Source organism: Rattus norvegicus, chromosome 14 (genome assembly GCF_021556685.1).
Source record: "Rattus norvegicus strain SHRSP/BbbUtx chromosome 14, alternate assembly SHRSP_T2T, whole genome shotgun sequence".
Taxonomy (NCBI): Eukaryota; Metazoa; Chordata; class Mammalia; order Rodentia; family Muridae; genus Rattus; species Rattus norvegicus.
In genome coordinates, this window is record NC_141547.1 from 82973186 (window position 1) to 82990399 (window position 17214).

General features: G+C 38.1%; 1 protein-coding gene, 1 long non-coding RNA gene and 1 pseudogene across 3 annotated transcripts in view; 1 reads left to right on the forward strand and 2 right to left on the reverse strand.

The window, feature by feature from the left end:
• Window positions 1-196: 196 nt before the first annotated feature.
• Morc2 (MORC family CW-type zinc finger 2) overlaps window positions 197-17214 on the forward strand; it is a 42249-nt gene continuing 25231 nt past the window's right edge. Inside the window, exons 1-3 of one of the 2 annotated variants that reach the window (XR_015636545.1) lie at window positions 197-1432; window positions 9277-9330; window positions 12254-12288. Coding sequence is in view for 1 of the 2 variants with exons in the window: in NM_001415108.1 (NP_001402037.1) it covers window positions 1365-1432; window positions 9277-9330; window positions 12254-12288 (157 nt within the window). In the remaining variant the exon portion in view is untranslated. The remainder of the gene's footprint in view (window positions 1433-9276; window positions 9331-12253; window positions 12289-17214) is intronic. The other variant, NM_001415108.1, reaches the window with a different exon arrangement.
• Window positions 504-8061, reverse strand: LOC148001426 (uncharacterized). Its single transcript, XR_015637521.1, has 2 exons — window positions 6100-8061; window positions 504-3497 (listed from the first exon to the last, which is right to left on the reverse strand). It is a non-coding gene; the product is annotated as an uncharacterized LOC148001426 (long non-coding RNA).
• Window positions 7178-7308, reverse strand: LOC148001427 (U4 spliceosomal RNA; annotated as a pseudogene).

Sequence of the window (17214 nt, forward strand, 5' to 3'; positions counted from 1 at the left end):
CGCCCCCGGTACTGTGCCTTTAAATGGCGGAGAGGGTCAGGCAAGCAGGAAGAGAGGCGTGTGCCCTCACGTGATGGGGGCGGACCGGCTAAACAAGATCCGGTCACGTGGATCAACGTTGCCCGCCAATCAGAAGGTGGAGTCTCAGGGCGGGGGCGGGAAGACTTCGAGGTCTGTGATTGGCCGAAGGTGCGGTGGAGGCCTCGGCGGCAGGGCCGTCGGGAGTGAGCGAGGTGATTCGCGCTGCGTGCGCTTACGGAGACAAAGCGGTGCCTGAGGTAGCGGTGGCGGCCGCAGCACGGGACTCTGAGACGTTCTAAACGCTGAATCTCGTGACGCTCGTCCTGTCATCGTCTTTTCTGGCGCGGCGTGTCGCGGCACGGGCGGTGGTGGCGGCAGCGGCGGCGGAGGCAGCGACAGCACATGGTTCCAAGAGCGCGCTGCGGTGGTTGAGTTCCAATTCCGCGGGGAGGGACAAAGGCATCTGCGAGCTGCAGGCAACGCCCGATCCGATCTGGTGGTGCACTCGCCACTGTCCTCTGTTCTCCCAGGATCTGGGACTAACTCCTCTCTGTCAGTAGCGAGGAGGTGGCCACAGGACCCAGGCTTGGGAAGGCCTGAGGGCCCGAGGCCATCTTCTGAAGGGGGTGGGGGAAGGGCGCGCCTGAGGTGATTCTGGAGGGTACATTGTGAGGTGTTTCTGTGGGCCACTGTGAGTAATTTCACCTGCTACCTGTGGTGATTGTGGCATAATAGCAAGCTGTGTTGGGGCGGGGTTTGGGAAAAGAAATCTGTCAGTCAGCACCAAGGACCTTTCTGTTGAGAAGCCGTGAAGCCAGAAGTAGCATCCTCTCCATTGCACTGTCCAGTAGAGCACTTTTTTTGAGGAGCCTGATGTCTTCGGTGGTGACAAAGTCTTCGGTGGTAATGATGTAGATGGACCGTCAGCTTTATGACAGAAGTAGGTCAATTTCCTGAATTTAGGAGAACAGAAAAGGACTTGAAGAACGTGAAGTTGAAGCTGTAATAAACCGCCAAGTTTGAAGACCATTCAGAACCGTTCACTTTTGATGTACGTCGGAATTGTGTGAAGGAAGCTTGATCCCCAGAGCACTTTAACGACTGTAGTTTAGAATATAGTACTTTCCAAAGTAATACATCAGAGTCATCGAAGTACGTAAATCACTCGCAGTTTCAAATATCTGACTAATATCCAATATTTTGGATAGATATTTGGGAAATTTTGTTTCATGTGTCACTAAGAAAGGACAAACTTACCCTTTACTGGACAGAATCCTGGGGAAATCTATTTCACTATATGTACTTTCCTGTTTACGGACAAAGACTGAAGACTCATCGCAGTCATGGCCTTCACCAATTACAGCAGTCTCAACCGAGCCCAACTAACCTTTGAATATCTCCACACAAATTCGTAAGTATCTTGCAGGTGACACTGAGGTAACCAGTAACAACTCCTTGATGTTAATAAGGAAATCCTGTCTCCAGAAAATTTGGCTTTTTTTCTTTGGCATGTGTCATTGGAGTAAGATGTATCACTGGATGTCTTGAGCTCTGTATTGAAGAACTGAGATCAGTGAAATATTTGTTTGTAATCTAGAAGAAAATTGTTTTCACTTACTGGATCAAAGTGATATATTGAGTTGTTTCATCCAAGCGTTTAATAGGAATTCAACAGAACTGCTCTTTGGATCACCAAAATTTGGACCATCTAGCATCAACTGTTGCACATCTTTAGTAACAACCTAGACAACTGGGTTTATAACAAGTGTTTCTAACAACAGCAACAACCAAGATAATGATGACATATAAATGACCAACTTGGAAGAAGAAAGCGTTTGTTAACATTCAGCAAATGATTTGTTTTATCTTTTTTGGCAAATTGGCAGTACATCCAATGTAGTTTATATATGCTAAGGAGGAGTTGAAATTTCTTTAAAGGCCTTGATTTAGGTAGTCTGTTCCCAAATATGTGAAATCATGGAAGCGTGTGTTCATGGTTCTTAAGTGAAGAGATAACATCATATGGTGTGGAATATTTTAGGGTTTATTTTTTTTAGTTTGGAAGCAGGATCTTTTTACCTAGCCCTGGCTGGCTGCAAACTTACTGTTACTGACCAGAGGTCTGCCTGCCTCTGCCTCCTAAATGCTGGGATTATAGGTGTGTGCCACCAAGCCTTTCATTAAGTTATCTTGTCAAAATCTAATCTTTCCATTTACCTGTTACTTTTGGGCTCAAGGTAAGTATTAGAGTACTTGGATGAGGACGTAATGAAAACCCTAAACAGTCTAGTTAGAAGGGCCATCTGCAGAGTAGGACCATTAGACTTCACGTATCATAATAGTACAATAATTTTCTAGTCTTTTGTGATTCCATAATACTTAAAAAAACAAAACAAAACAAACTTCTGAATAGAAAATTTTTCTGAGCGGTGATTTGTAATGCTGAGAGGTTTTATTTTGTATTATTTAGGAAGGCTTGTTTCTTTTGATTGAGGCAGATCAATTTAGAGATAGTACATTGGATACAGATTATGAATTTGGAACCTAGGTCACTGATCAAAGATGTTAGCACGGCCTTTATATTTGAGCTACATAGTAAGAATAAGCAGGTGAAAGCACTTAACTGTTCATGGCTGAGCGTGTTCTATAAAGGGGTCAGATTTGAATTTTGAAGTGACAAAACAAATTTGGAATTATAAATATTCTGAAACTTGGAAGACCCTAAACTGGCCTTCAGAATCTGTCTTATTCCAGCATCACTATAGACTTTCTGCAATAACAGTAGTACCAGCAATTCATTGCCTCCAGCTTCTTACTGTTTTAGTTATAAAGTAATTTCTAAGACAAATCTATAGGTTTAGAATTATTCTTGCCTTGCATTTGAGAAAACTAAGGTTCAAAATAATTAAAGGCTTACAGAGAGGCAGCTGGAAAGGCAAATTAAAGGTACCCAGATTTAAGATAGTATGAATTGACTATAGTACTTAATATTTTTAACCCAATATTGACTGTTACCTTGAAGGTTTTTCTGTCTATAAGGCAGAGAATTTAATTTCCTGATTTATTAGTCTTCCATTTTGGTTTATTTCATTAAACTTTTGAGGATTATCTCTCCTTTGTTATTGTATACATTATTAGTAGTATGTGAACACTCCCAAAGCAAGGAAGTAAACTGAGTTACTTGAATAAGGTGATGTTGAAAAATTTCTGTGAATTTTATCCATGTTGAATTGAAATTAGTGCTTGCTTCAACATAGAAGGATTGGCATATCATTTTGGAAACTCCAAAAGTTTCTTACCTGGACCACAAATTTGATATTTGAAATGATTCTACTTTGAATGTGTCTTGTTTTATTTGAAGAAAACATTTAAATGTAGAACACCACAATGAGGGTGTTTTCCTTTTCTTTTCTTTTCTTTTTTTTTTTTTTCTATTCTTTTTTTTGGAGCTGGGGACCGAACCCAGGGCCTTGGCGCTGAGCCAAATCCCCAACCCCGAGGGTGTTTTTCTTTTAGTCAAGGCATAACTGTGTATGTAGCTCAGGCTGGTTTGGATCCTCATACCCTCCGCCTCTTAAGTGCTGGGATTTCTAGTGTGGGCCTTGGTCAAGTTTTTTGGTTGTTGTTTGTTTTGTTTTTGTCATTATGACTTGATTGGAAGTTCATTCTTTTTTTTCTTTTTTCTTTTTTTTTTTTTCTTTTTCTTTTTTTCGGAGCTGGGGACTGAACCCAGGGCCTTGCGGTTGCTAGGCAAGCGCTCTACCACTGAGCTAAATCCCCAACCCCGGAAGTTCATTCTTAGAGAAGGGTAACACTTTAAAATTTTGTATATGTTGTAATAGTAGAATAGTAGAATGGTTCAACAAGTCAACTCCAGAGAAGGAAAGATTGGTCTGATGGTACCTTCTTTGTTCTGTTAAAAATTGTAAAATGCCAATTTCAGATGTTATAATTAACCATATTTTGAATTATAAAATTAACAGCATTTTATTTTTCTTTTTATGTAGACTTGCAAGCAGGGCCCTGGTTAGAGGGTAGAAATTTTTGTGGTTTTGTGAAAAGCCTGTGCTTAGAAATCTGACAACCCTATATTTGAATGCTGCTTTTCCATGCCTATACACGGGGCAGCTTTTTTTTTTTTTTTTTGAGTACACTGTTGCTATCTTCAGACACACCAGAAGAGGGCATCAGATCCCATTACAGATGGTTGTGAGCCACCATGTGGTTGCTGGGAATTGAACTCAGGATCTCTGGAAGAGCAGTCAGTGCTCTTAACCACTGAGCCATCTCTGTCTTCATTTGTAAGATGGAGCTAATTAATATGTTAGTGTTTGAAGATTATGCTATATAACAGTCAAATGGTGTTTATTACTTTCTTTATATTGTTTATGTAGAGTAATGGAGCCTGTCATTGGTGTTAGACATTAGATAAGTTTTAAAAATATTTTTTGTTTTATGTGTATATCTGCATGTCTGAATATGTAGGACATTCCTGCCTGATACCTACAGAGTTCAGAAAAGGGCTTCAGAGCCCCTGGAACTGGAGCTAGGGATGTTTGTGAGCCACCACGTGGGAACTGGGAACTGAACCTGAGTCCTGTGTAAGAGCAGTATGTATTCTAATGCACTGAGCCATTTCCAGTACCTAAGCAGGTACATTCAGAAAGATATGTTGGAAAGAGTAAACAGGTTTCAATTTTCATGAAAATTAAGTCCTATGATACCTAACTATTGATGGTTATTCTAGGTTATATCTGTATTAAGGCTGGAAACAGGTGCAAGTTCTCAGCCTGAGAAACCTAGTTTCTTTTGCTACACATTTGTTTTATGAGATTATACAAGTTAGGGTTTTCCAATTAAAGGAATCTTAAACTCTTTGGTGGTAGGCTTTGTGCCTGCCATCTTCGGTATAGTGGTAGTAGTAATGTTCCTTTGACATAAGATGCAGATCTTAAGTCATTTGATTTGTTATACTTTTATGTAGTCAAGTGAGCATAATGTTTAATATAAGATAACTTTTTTTTTTATGTCTGTTACTCTTGGAACATTCTGTGACTTGCCTTTGGCATATAGTATTTTGGGGTAGTTTTATCAATGTGAGAAATGTACAGGGACCTGTCAAATCAAAGACTTCTGTATTCCATATGACTTCTGTATTTCGTATGACTTATAAGCCTGCTGAAATATAGGTTGACTATATATTTGTGTGTGTATATACCCATGTATGTATGTATGTATGTATGTATGCATGTGCACACACACTATTTGAATATAAAATGATTCCAGAATTTCTCAGCTGCCACTCCTTCCTCCTCTTCCTCCTCTTTTCTTTTTCTTTTGAGACAAGGTCTCACTATGTAGTTCTGGTTGTCTTGGATGGAACTCATAGAGATTTGCGATTTTCTTTACCTCCCTAGTGCTGAGATTAAAGGTTTGTGCCACTAGCTTTATTTTCTACTAATCAAGGCAATTAACTATTGTCAACAAATTAAAAAACTTGGCAGATGGGGTTGGGGATTTAGCTCAGTGTAGAGGGCTTGCCTAGCAAGCGAAAGGTCCTGGTTTCGGTCCTCAGCTCCGGGGGTGAAAAAAAAAAGCTCGGCAGAAATTTTAATAGCTTTGAGCTTGTGGACAACTCTTTAAATTCAGGTTGACTAACTAGAGAAACCATTTTCTTTACATAACGAGCAAAATATTAGTTTGTTGCTGGAAATGCTGAGCTGGAAAACTGTTTCTTCTGGGTCACAAGTGTAAAATCAGGATTGAAAGTATCAGTTTGTAAAAAGCCTTTGTGTACCTATTAGTTGACTTTGGATAATGTGCAAATGAAACAGGTCTGTGAAGAAGGGGGTTTGGTGTCAGGTGATTTTTGAGACAGGGTAACCCCAGCTGTCCTGGAACTCAGTATATAAACCAGGCTGGCATCAAACTCAGAGATCCATCTGCCTCTGCCTCCTCAGTGCTGGGACTAAAATGTCTACAACCAGACTTGACTTGAGAAATTTTTTTTTTCCTTTTCTTTTTTTTGGAGCTGGGGACCGAACCCAGGGCCTTGCGCTTGCTAGGCAAGCGCTCTACCACTGAGCTAAATCCCCAACCCCGAGAAATATTTTTAAAAATACTTATTTGTTATGTCTAATATGTACAGTGTGCCCTTTGAAATATTTGGCAAAAAAAGAAACTTGCATTTTTGTGTGTTGTTATGATTTTTAAGAAATATTTAGAACAATGGCTTCAGCATTTATAGGTTCCTATCATTTGAGATTCTGAGTATTGTTTCTGATTTTACCAAGAACACAAAGGCCCTTTAATGATACGTACTACTATCCAAAAATACTCCTTAGCAACATTTTAATGTTGATCAGCTTATCTGAAATACGTATGTATAAAATACCACTCTCACTGGTAGCAGCAAAATTTGAGGATTATATGAAACGATTGGATGTAGTGCTTATGGTATTTTTTGTTCTTATGGAAAACAGTATTGTAATTTTCCCCATAATTCTTTTTTTTTTTTTTCTTTTTTTCAGAGCTGGGGACTGAACTCAGGGCCTTGCGCTTGCTAGGCAAGTGCTCTACCACTGAGCTAAATCTCCAATCCCTTCCCCATAATTCTTACTTACAGTTTTACAATCAAAGACCAGAAACATTTTCTTTTTTTGAGATAAGGTCTCACATAGTCCAGATTGACCTGGAACTTGGTAAATCACCAAGGATGACTTTGACCTTCCGATCTTCTTGTCTTTACATCTGAGTTATGGCCATGTACCACCATACCTAGTTTTATCTTGTACATGTTAGTCACGTACCCTACCAACTGAGCTACATTCCCCAACCTAGAAACATCATTTTTTTAAGACAGAAGAATTTGAGCTCTATTTTATAAGTGAATTGGTACTATATTTTGATATGTCTTATTGTTGTACTCCAAAGGCTAATTTTTTGAGATTCATTGACGTATATTAAAGATGTTTGTGTTTAAATAAATGAAAATTATTAAAAATAGAGTTGGCTATTTTATATTTCTAATACACATTCTAGATTGTATAGGAAACTAATTTGATATAATTATCTGGCTTACATCTAACAGGAAGATAGATGACTGAAAACTTGAGAACAAATATTTGAATCCTGTTTTTTAAAAAAATAATTTGAGTCTCTATAGAGATCATCAGGAATTGCCAATGCTGACTATATTTTAAGTCTTCATGGTGAGGTATTGGGATAATTCAGTTAGCAGTAATTACACCTCAGAGAAAACTTAGGATATAGCCACTGTTCAAACCTAGATTCCCCTCTTAATTTTGTTTTAGAGATAGGATCTAGCTATGCAACCTGGACTTGCCTAAAACTTTTCTTTGTCCTCCCTTGGCACTATGGAATTACAGTTTGTGCCATAATGCGTATTGATTGGCTTTTTTGTTTTTTTAGAGTAGGGATCTAACCAAGGCAAGTGCTCAGACACTGAGCTACAGTCTGGGTCTCTGGGTTGACTTTTAATTTACATTATCTTTAACAATTCACTTTAATTTTCCAACCTGTCTGCCTGCCTGCCTGCCTGCCTCTCTTTTTGGTGAGGATTAAGTATAGGGCCTAAGCATGTTCGACAAATACCACACATGCTTATATCCTCAGTTTTTTCCTTAGATACAGTTCTCCCAACCATAAAATTATTCTTAAAGCTACTTCACAACTGTTATTTTGCTACTGTTATGAATCATAAATATTTGTGTTTTCCAGTAATTTAGGGGGGGTTTCAACCCATAGGTTTGAAATTTGAAATGTATTTATTTATTTTTTTGCACAGTATTTTGCCACATAGTCTGGCCTTGAGTTCTTCATCTTACTCTCTCTTCAATGATACAAGGAGATAGAAATATGGGCATTGCTGCCATAACTTGTAGACACTTATTTGTAAAGAGATGATTTTTAAAGGCAAGGTTTCTTTTAGAAATTTAATGTTTCCAGGTCAAATACTTAACATTTGGATTTTAGCCAAAAGAATAATTTGAACTTCATTCCGTAAGTGAAATGGTGATCAAAAAAAAAAAAAAAAGTCTGAATCTGTGTCTTGCTACAATGTATCTCTTGGTTCTACTACCTTTGGATTAACAACAGATATATTTACTGATCTCATGGGAGAAAATTTCTTACTAAAATTCTAGGAAGTGATAATTTTACTTACTAAAAATTCACAGTGGAAAAATGAAGAGTAATTGACAAAAATCAGTTTTTCTGGATAGTTCAGTTAGGAGAAGTTAAACACCAATGGTTTATAGTTTGCTTAGACCAATATAATAAGTGGTTTAAGATCTTAAATGCTAGGTATTAGTGTTATATTTCAATCTAAATTTTTAGAAAATATCATCTTGACTATTGACTGAAACAAAAAAGCAAGAATAATTTATGAAAATTGATTATGGTTTGTGTCTGTTACTCTCTATTTCCTTTAAAAGTCAAGCTGGTTTTCTGGGTGGTTCTTCCTGGACCTGTTCTACTTTATGATTAATGAAGACTGTTATAAGAAAATACATGAATTAAGACAGGGTTAAACTGATCATCTCTTTTAGCAGTTTGTGTTATAAATACCTGAGTGTGATCTGTACCAGTGAAAAGAGAAAACTCATCCTCTTGGGCAGCTTATAAGCAAAAATACTTATTTTTGACTTTCTCAGATGTTGGGTAAAAACCAAGTCTATGTCTAGATCCTTTTTTTTTTTTTTAAATCCTTCTGGAATTTGATGTCTTTTGGGTATCTAGGAGGAAATTAGCTTTTTAAATAGAGACTTCAGTGGTTATCTCCTGGAAGCTTCTGAAAGTTTGGGTTTAGTAATCATATCTTTTCAGAATTCAAGATACTTATTTACTTCTGGGATTATATGTTTATAATTCCTTCTATGTAGAAACTGACAGGTGCTTAAAGCAATGAAAGATAAAATACAGGCATTTTCCCCCGTAGGAAGACTATCACTACTTTTAACAGTGCATATAGAAATTCAAAGATTCCTTAAGGTGGGTTTTTCAATTAAACACAGGAAGAAAGAACATTTCTAGCAAATGGCAGGACTTGATAATTTGAGAGGAATTAGCTCTAGCAAGGCTTGTGTTATGGAGAAGTTTAAATTTAGTACTATGCATCATTAATACACGTGGGGATTTGGAATTTTTTTCTAAAGCCTCTTAAATGTTTTATAACTTTAAAACTCATGTTCAGTTCATAATACTTTTGTTGACTCTTAACATTTATTATTTCAGAACCACTCATGAATTCTTATTTGGTGCTCTTGCTGAACTGGTTGATAATGCAAGGTACGTAGTCTTCTAACCTATAATTGCTTAGAGTGGGACTTTATGTATCATCAATACTTTTGCTCTCAGATGACTTGAGAGAAAGACATTTTTGTTCTATTTGTTGTAACTCCTAAGAGACTTGTTAGCAAGAAGTATTTTTATTAGCACAGTAATTGATACTTTTCTTGATTACCTTAAATTCATTCATTGCTCTTTGTGATCTAACCTAAAAATAGGAAACTATCCACTTCTAAACCACCCTCCCTTGTGATTAGAGTGTGATAATTGTGAAAAGTAGGGAGTTAAGTTAGGAGATTCAAACTGATGGGACACATTATATTTGTGCTGCTAAGATGTTATACCACTGAATGCCTTTAAAACTAGGCCAGAGTTTTACATCTCCCAAATACATGGTTTCATTGCAGGTAGCTTTAATCTTCCATTGTGGGTTGTTTGTTGGTCATTTTGAAATAGGACCTCACTGTATAACTCTGGCTGGCCTGGTACTCACTGTGAAGACAGAGCAGGGTGACTGAATTTACAGTGCTCCACTGACCTCTTCTTCTCATGTGCTTGTGCTGTGTGCTATTATGCCTGGTCTTGTATCTTCCATTGTTAGCAGCAGTGTTTGGAAGGAATCATGTTTCAGCATTCATATATTGTATTCTTAGTGTTAAACGAATATACATATTACTGTATAAGACCAAATAAAAGTTGGGGTTTGTTCACAAAGACTAGTTCAAATAAAGATTCTATTTATAGTTATATTATAAAAATATAATATTAGTTTTATTGAATGTAAACTAACACTCAGATGTATTATTTATTGACTAGTGTTGATAACTAGTGAAGGAAGAGGAGGTAATGGTCGATTGTATAATTTGGAACATCCTCAGTTAGTGAACTGATGAATTAATTCTTAATGTCTTTTCAGCAGACATATACTGTTAGTACTTTTTGTTTTTTGAAACAGGCCTTACTGTATAGCATAGACCCTCCTGCCTCAGTCTCTTGAGTGTTAGCATTACAGATATGTGTTATACTTTTTTAATTTTGCTTTTACTACTGTTTGACACCTGCTTATGGAGATGTACTAGATGACACATTGTACAACTACAAAATTCCCATTTTGTTTTAATTCTGATTAGTTCATAATTTTACCATTCAGTTAAAAAATGTAGCTTCATAGAATTATGTTTGCATTTGCTGCTTATTACTTTAGTGGAACTATGATGTGCTGCTGTGGCAGGTAATTTTTTTGAGATAGGGTCTCATGTAACCCAGACTGGTGTCAAACTTCGTGTGTTGTTAGGGATGGCCTTAAGCTTCCAATTCTCCTGCTCCTTTCTGAGCACTGGGGTTACTCAGTTCCCAGGCCCGCGTCGCTATGTCCAATGTCAGGTTAGGGATCCAGCCCAGTGTTTTGTGCATGATAAGCAAGCACTGTACCAACTGAACTACATTCTCACTTCCTCAGCCTCGTATGTTAAAATATGTTTATGCCTTTGAGAATAGGTACATATGCAGGTATGCGTATCTTCTTTGTTTTATGTTTTTGGTGCTAGGATTGAACCCAGACCTTACATGTGCTAAGCATGTAGTCTACCACTGATCTACATCTCCAGAGCTATGTGAAGTTTTAGTGGAATTTTTTTTTTCCATTTAAAACCAATAAAAGTATGCCTGCCTTTTTGTCTGTACTTAATAGAACTGTAATTCCAGGCCTTTAAAGAGGTTATTATTTATGACAAGTTTGCATACTTCAACTGATTGCTGGAATCTAATGAGATTTCTTTCAAGATTAGGGAAGATAAAATTGTGGTCTCAGGACTGATTTGTTCATTACAATATTTGTCACAGATCAAGGTTCTCTGGTGGGTTATACTTCTTCAAATGTTGAGAAGAAGGAAAAACACATGTTGGAACATCTTTTTATGATTGTAGTAAAATGAGTGAAAGAAACAAATATTTGATCTTGGTGTGTGTGCTTGCGCGTGTGTGCGTGCACAGGGGTGTGATGTGTGTGACTGCTGTTCAAGAATGAGACCTGAGTCCCAGCACTCATAAAAGCCTGGCCTGAGAGTGCATGCTTGTAACTCCAATGCTTGAGGATGAGGAAAGGAGAAAAGAAACCCTCTGGTACTTGCTGGCTAGCCACTTTAGTTGAGTCTTCAAGATCCAGTAAAAATAAGGTAGAAGGTTCAGTAAGATGGCTCAGTCTGCCGCTAAGCTGATGACCATTTTGAATACACACGGTAGAAGGAGAGAACCACTCTTCCAAATTGCTGTCTGACTTCTGTGCTCCAGGACCATGCACAGTAGCACACAACACAACAAGTAAATGTAGACAGAAGGAAAAGGGAGAGCACATGTAAGGGGGACACTCGGTATCAACCTTCAGTCTTCACATGTATACTTGCCCAGGTACATTCACACATACATGAACATATACATGCTGTGTACATATACATATATAATAATGAACGATTTTTATAGTGAAATCAACATTAAATATATCTAGGGAGGTTGACATAGTACAAGTTATAGAATGTGCACTAACACGCACAAATCCTATGTTTTATCTCTAGCAGTGTATCTATGGAGCATGGTAGTGCACACTTGTGTTCTCAGTGCTTAGGAGGCTGAAGCGGGAGGATTTGAAATTCAAGGCCATTCCTGGCTATATAGTGAACACGGAGCTGCTAGGATGTATGAAACTGTTAATAATGTATCCAGGTCCTATGTGTCATGTATCCTAAATAATTTGGAGTGCTTGAAATAGTTCATGCATATGTCAGGGAAATTATGTAATCATGTAAAAAAAAAGTCTTTTATAGCTTGAATAATTCAAAATAGTATGCATTGCACTGTGCATTTGCTGATTGATAGTTCATATTCTCATTTGTATTTCAAGGGTTTTTTTCCCCCTTTAATTTTGCAGAGATGCTGATGCCACCAGAATAGACATTTATGCTGGTAAGCCAGACTTTAGACCTTACATTGCTAAGCTTTCTTTTTTTAATGTACTTGTTTTGTTTTTTTTTACTGTGGTTAAGGTTTCTGGAGCCTGGAGATGGCAGAATTTCTTCGTGTTATAGGTGGAAATGGCGCATTTCTGATCATATATGTCTTAGAACCTAGAAGATTTATGAGGATAGTGGAACAAAATAGTGGGAAGTAAAATGACCCAGTATTTCTCATCTTCCTAGAAGGCAAGATATTGTTGGAATTAATCCCTCACTACTCTTGGTAGCAGAGGTCCCTCCCTGAAAAGTTGCCGATGTAGCAGCAATAACTTGTAATTGGTTTATAGAGATGTCGAGACCATGTATTAGTCAGGATGCTCTAGAGTGATAGTAATTAATAGAAGGAATACACACACACACACACACACACACACACACACACACATATATATATATATATGGGGGATTTATTAAAATGATAAAATGATATAGAGGCTACAATCCTCTTTGGGATTCCCCCAGTCCAACAATCCCAATCCAACAATGGCTGACTGTGAATGGAAGGAGGATCCAAGAATCTAGTAGTCTCTCAGTTCACAAGACTGGATGTCTTCGCTAGTTTTCAGTGTACACTGGAATCCCAAAGAGGTAGGTTCTAATGGCAGTGAAGGAATGGATGTGCTAGCAAGATGAGGACAAACAGGCAAAGAGCAAAAGTTTCTTCTGTCTTCCATGTCTTTATATAAGCTTCCAGCAGAAGGCATGACTCAGATTAAAGGTGTATATTCCTGCCTCAAGATTCAGATCAAATTCATGTGCCTTTATGTCTCAAAGGTTCAGACTAGAAGTGGATCCACCCACTTCAAACCAAGCAGAAAATCCCTCACAGGTGTGACCTCTAATTTCGAATTCCAGTTAATTCTAGATGTAGTCAAGTTGACAACCAAGAACAGCCATCACAAGTCCACCCTTGTCAACTTGTCACACATTCATCTCTCTTTATGTTGTGATTAATTTCCAAGTGAAAACAATAACCAGGTCATAATAGCCTAAATCATAACTATCCCACATATAATTGCAAGCATATTATATATTTAACAAGGTCATAATTACACCTAAAATGATATAACTATCCTTTGTAAAACCTCAAACTGATTATAAATTTAGAATAGGTGGAGATGTCCCTTGGGGGACATTGTTTTAGTATCTCAAACTTAAATATAATAACCATTAGTATTTCTTAATTGAAGTCATTGCAGGATAAGAAAATTGAAAGAAAACACAAATATCTGAATGAACACATTCTTAACAAAATATGATAAAAACACTTATGTCAATTATAACCCTTGTTTCCATAATTGGCCATGTGGCCTTACCTGGTATTTATAACTACCTTTTTCTACTACCCATTCTGTTCCACCCCTATCAAGCATCTCATTGGGTCTTGCTTTTTTTTTTCCCTCTTGAAGGAAGAAGTGACTCATATCTTCATTCCTGAAGGATCTGTGCCTGCATTAAGCTGTTGTTATTCCCCATTGACTTAATCACAGGACCTGGTAGCACCAAGAGACACCCTAAAAGATCTTCTGCATTCCAGACACAATTCTTGTGACCTCCATTGTGCAGAAGCATTCCAATTTCCCCCATGGTGATTTGGATCAGTCACCTCTCCTAACAATGTTACTCTTTTTTTTTTAGCTTGTTGGTTTAAAGGCATTAGAAGCCCAAAGTGGCCAGGAGGAAGAATGAGCTTCTAGTTCAATGACGTGTTTGTTTTATCTCCCAGTAGAAACATTCCCCATTCTGAAACCAAAACTTCCAGGACAGCAGAACTTAGGGTTGCAAGAAGAGTAGACAAATTTTTGTAATGGGGTCACTAGTGGTGATAGTGAGTGGAACTATTACTCTCTTTTCACCCCTTGATTCCTGGACCCATGAATTCTGGCAGTGCGAGAAACTGTACCATATATTGTATTGGATACTGATTCAAAGCATATACCGCCTTCTGGAAACCTTGCCACAGCCCTCCAGGCTGTAGCCACTTAATTGACAGTGCAATTCTTCCAAGGCCATTCCATCAGTATTGTAGGGAACATGGTAAGACCAGTGGATTCCATGGTTGTGGGCCCATTGTTGCCCTCTCTGGCTGTGAAGTGAATTGCTTGATCAGAAGCAATACTGTGTGGAATACTATGATGGTGGTTAAGGCCTTTCTCTAAGTCCATGTACGGTGGTTTTGGCAGAACCATTATGTGCAGGAAAGGCAAATCCATAACCAGAATAAGTATCTACTTTAGTAAGGACAAAGTTGTCTTTTTCAGAGGAAGGGGTCCAATGTAGTCAACCTGCCACCAGGTCACTGTCTCTGGTCACCCCAGGAATGATTCCATATCTGGGGCTCAGTGTTGATCTCTGTGGTTGGCAGATCTGGCACTCAGCAGTGGCTGTAGCAAGGTCACTTGTTGAATGGTAATTGATACTGTCAAGCCCATGCGTAACCCCATCCCTGCCACCAAGGCCGTTTTGTTTGTGGGCCTATTCATCAATGACAGGAATGGCTAGAGAAAGAAGCTGACTTGGACAGTCATTCTGTCTACTTGATTATTGAGCTTCTTCTCTGTAGAACTCACCTTTTGGTGAGCATTTACATGGAACAGAAGTATCTTCATATAATTTGTCATTTGGAGAGATCTAGCCATATACTTCTTCCCCAGATGTCTTTCTCACCAATTTTCTAATCATGCTCTTTTCAGGTCCCTGATCATCCAGCCAGTCCATTGGCTACAATGAGCAACTATACATTTTCTATTTCTCCTTCAGAGAAAGTCATTGCTGGTTTAGTAGACAATGAGGGTTTAATTTTCTCAGTCTAGGGTGAAAAGGCAGTATTTTAAGGAGTGAGGCTAAGAGTACCACTTAAGTGAAAAAAACCCTTGAGAATCAGAAGGTTCAATAGGGTCCTCCCACACATCCCAATCCGAAGTTAAAGGATCCCATTCTCTACTAAGTAATGCCCTTTAACTATGGACCCTCTGACTCTGGGACTTAAATTTTCATTGTTGGCTTGCCAACTTTATAATGAGGGCTTCAGTTTGATTTTCCCTAACTTGAGCTCTGTGGCTTCTGGAGAGAAAACTTTCTTCTAGGCACACTTAGAAACTTCTAGGCTGTTTATGCACATCTGGAACTGGTCAGTTTATCACTGAGTTCTTTTTTGCCCTTCACCGTATTCTGAGATCTAGAAGCTGGTTGATTTTATCATGGAGCAGCCCTATCCTTTGTTAGTTACCCGTAGATAAATTGCATAACAACCAGCATTATCCTGTTCCTTACTTTCCCCAAACTGTCACAGTTTTAGATACAGGGTCACCAAATCTATTACTACTCACAATTGGAAGGTCAGTATAGTCAAATGCATTTATCTCCTTAAGTTCATAAATAGTTCATACCATGGGCTTTTAGTGCCCTTCACCCCCCTAGGAGACAGGACCGTTGGAGAAGCTTTACTTCATCCTTATACTTCTGTTGTTCTGGAGCTACTTCTGGTACCAAAACTTGTATTAGTCAGGGCAAAAGACATCAAAAGCTCTGTCTTCCATGTCCTTATATAGGCTTCCAGATAGAAGGTGTGGCCCAGGTTGAAGGTATGTGTCCCTGCTTCAAGATTCAGATCAAAGTCAGATGCCTTTCTACCTCAAAGGTCTAGACTAGAAGTAGATCTACCCACTTTAAACCAAGCAGGAAATCCCTCACAAGTATGCTCTTCATTTCTGCATTCAACTTGAATATATTTGGAAGTAACTGGAATAGAAATCATAGACCACCTCTTTGAAGTGTTGGGCTTAAAACTGGACACTGTGGCAGCCTCTGCTATTTTGCTTAGTTGGCTCTGCTGTTATATTTTAAGGTCATCTTTCTCCCAGAGTGATGGCAACAGTGAAAGGGCTTATAGGCATTATCATTCTCCTTTTATTTTTAAATAGTTTGTGTTCTGCCTATTCAGTATTTATAGCAATACCCTTTTTGGTCATTTTAATACTAAAACCTTGAAAAATAGAATTGAATCCATTCTTTTTTTCTTCTTCTTCTTCTTTTCATTTTTCTTTTTTTCGGAGCTGGGGACCGAACCCAGGGCCTTGGGCTTGCTAGGCAAGCGCTCTACCACTGAGCTAAATCCCCAACCTCGAATCCATTCTTAAATCCAATTTGGTTAATGTGATATATTTTATTGATATTCTTTTCTGAAATCTGGAAGGTTTTTGGTCATGTTTTGAGCAATGCTTAGCTTTTGGAAATCTGTGTTTATGTGGAACATAGTTATCAGATAGCCCTCTTTATGGAATCACTTGATAGTGGGAATAAAGCCCAGAACCATTAGAGTTGTATTATTAGGAAGACTTTCTAGAAAAGATGAGGCATTTGGACTAAGTTATTTGGAGAAAACAAAGCATTCAGAATACCTACATAACAGCTATCCTGCCCAAATTCTGAAAGCCTTCTGTTAAAGAGTGCCAAATTGGTTTTGTTATTGTTACTTGTTTTTGGTTTTAGACAGGGACACACTAATTAGTTTTTTACTCTTAGATGAAAGTAACAGAAAAAGTAGTACAGTAAGAGACTTCAGGATAATGATTGCCAAATCTCCTACATGGTGCCATCTTCCCAAGCTATAGCTGAGTTTGCTTGTAGGAATGTTGGCAGTTAGCTCTCAAAGAAACAGCGAATATTCAAACTATTGTCCTGAGGATTAAGAAAAATGAGCCTCTACTTCAAGTGTTACTGAAGGGACACATCCTCATAGCTTGAGTTCTTATAAAGAAAAGATCATCTTTGTTCCCTTCGACCACCTTCTTTGGGTAAATTTTAGAAGGAAATCCAGAAAAATTAGATTATAAATAGAGTGCTCAGTGTGCTTCCTATTTGCCTTTGGAAAAGT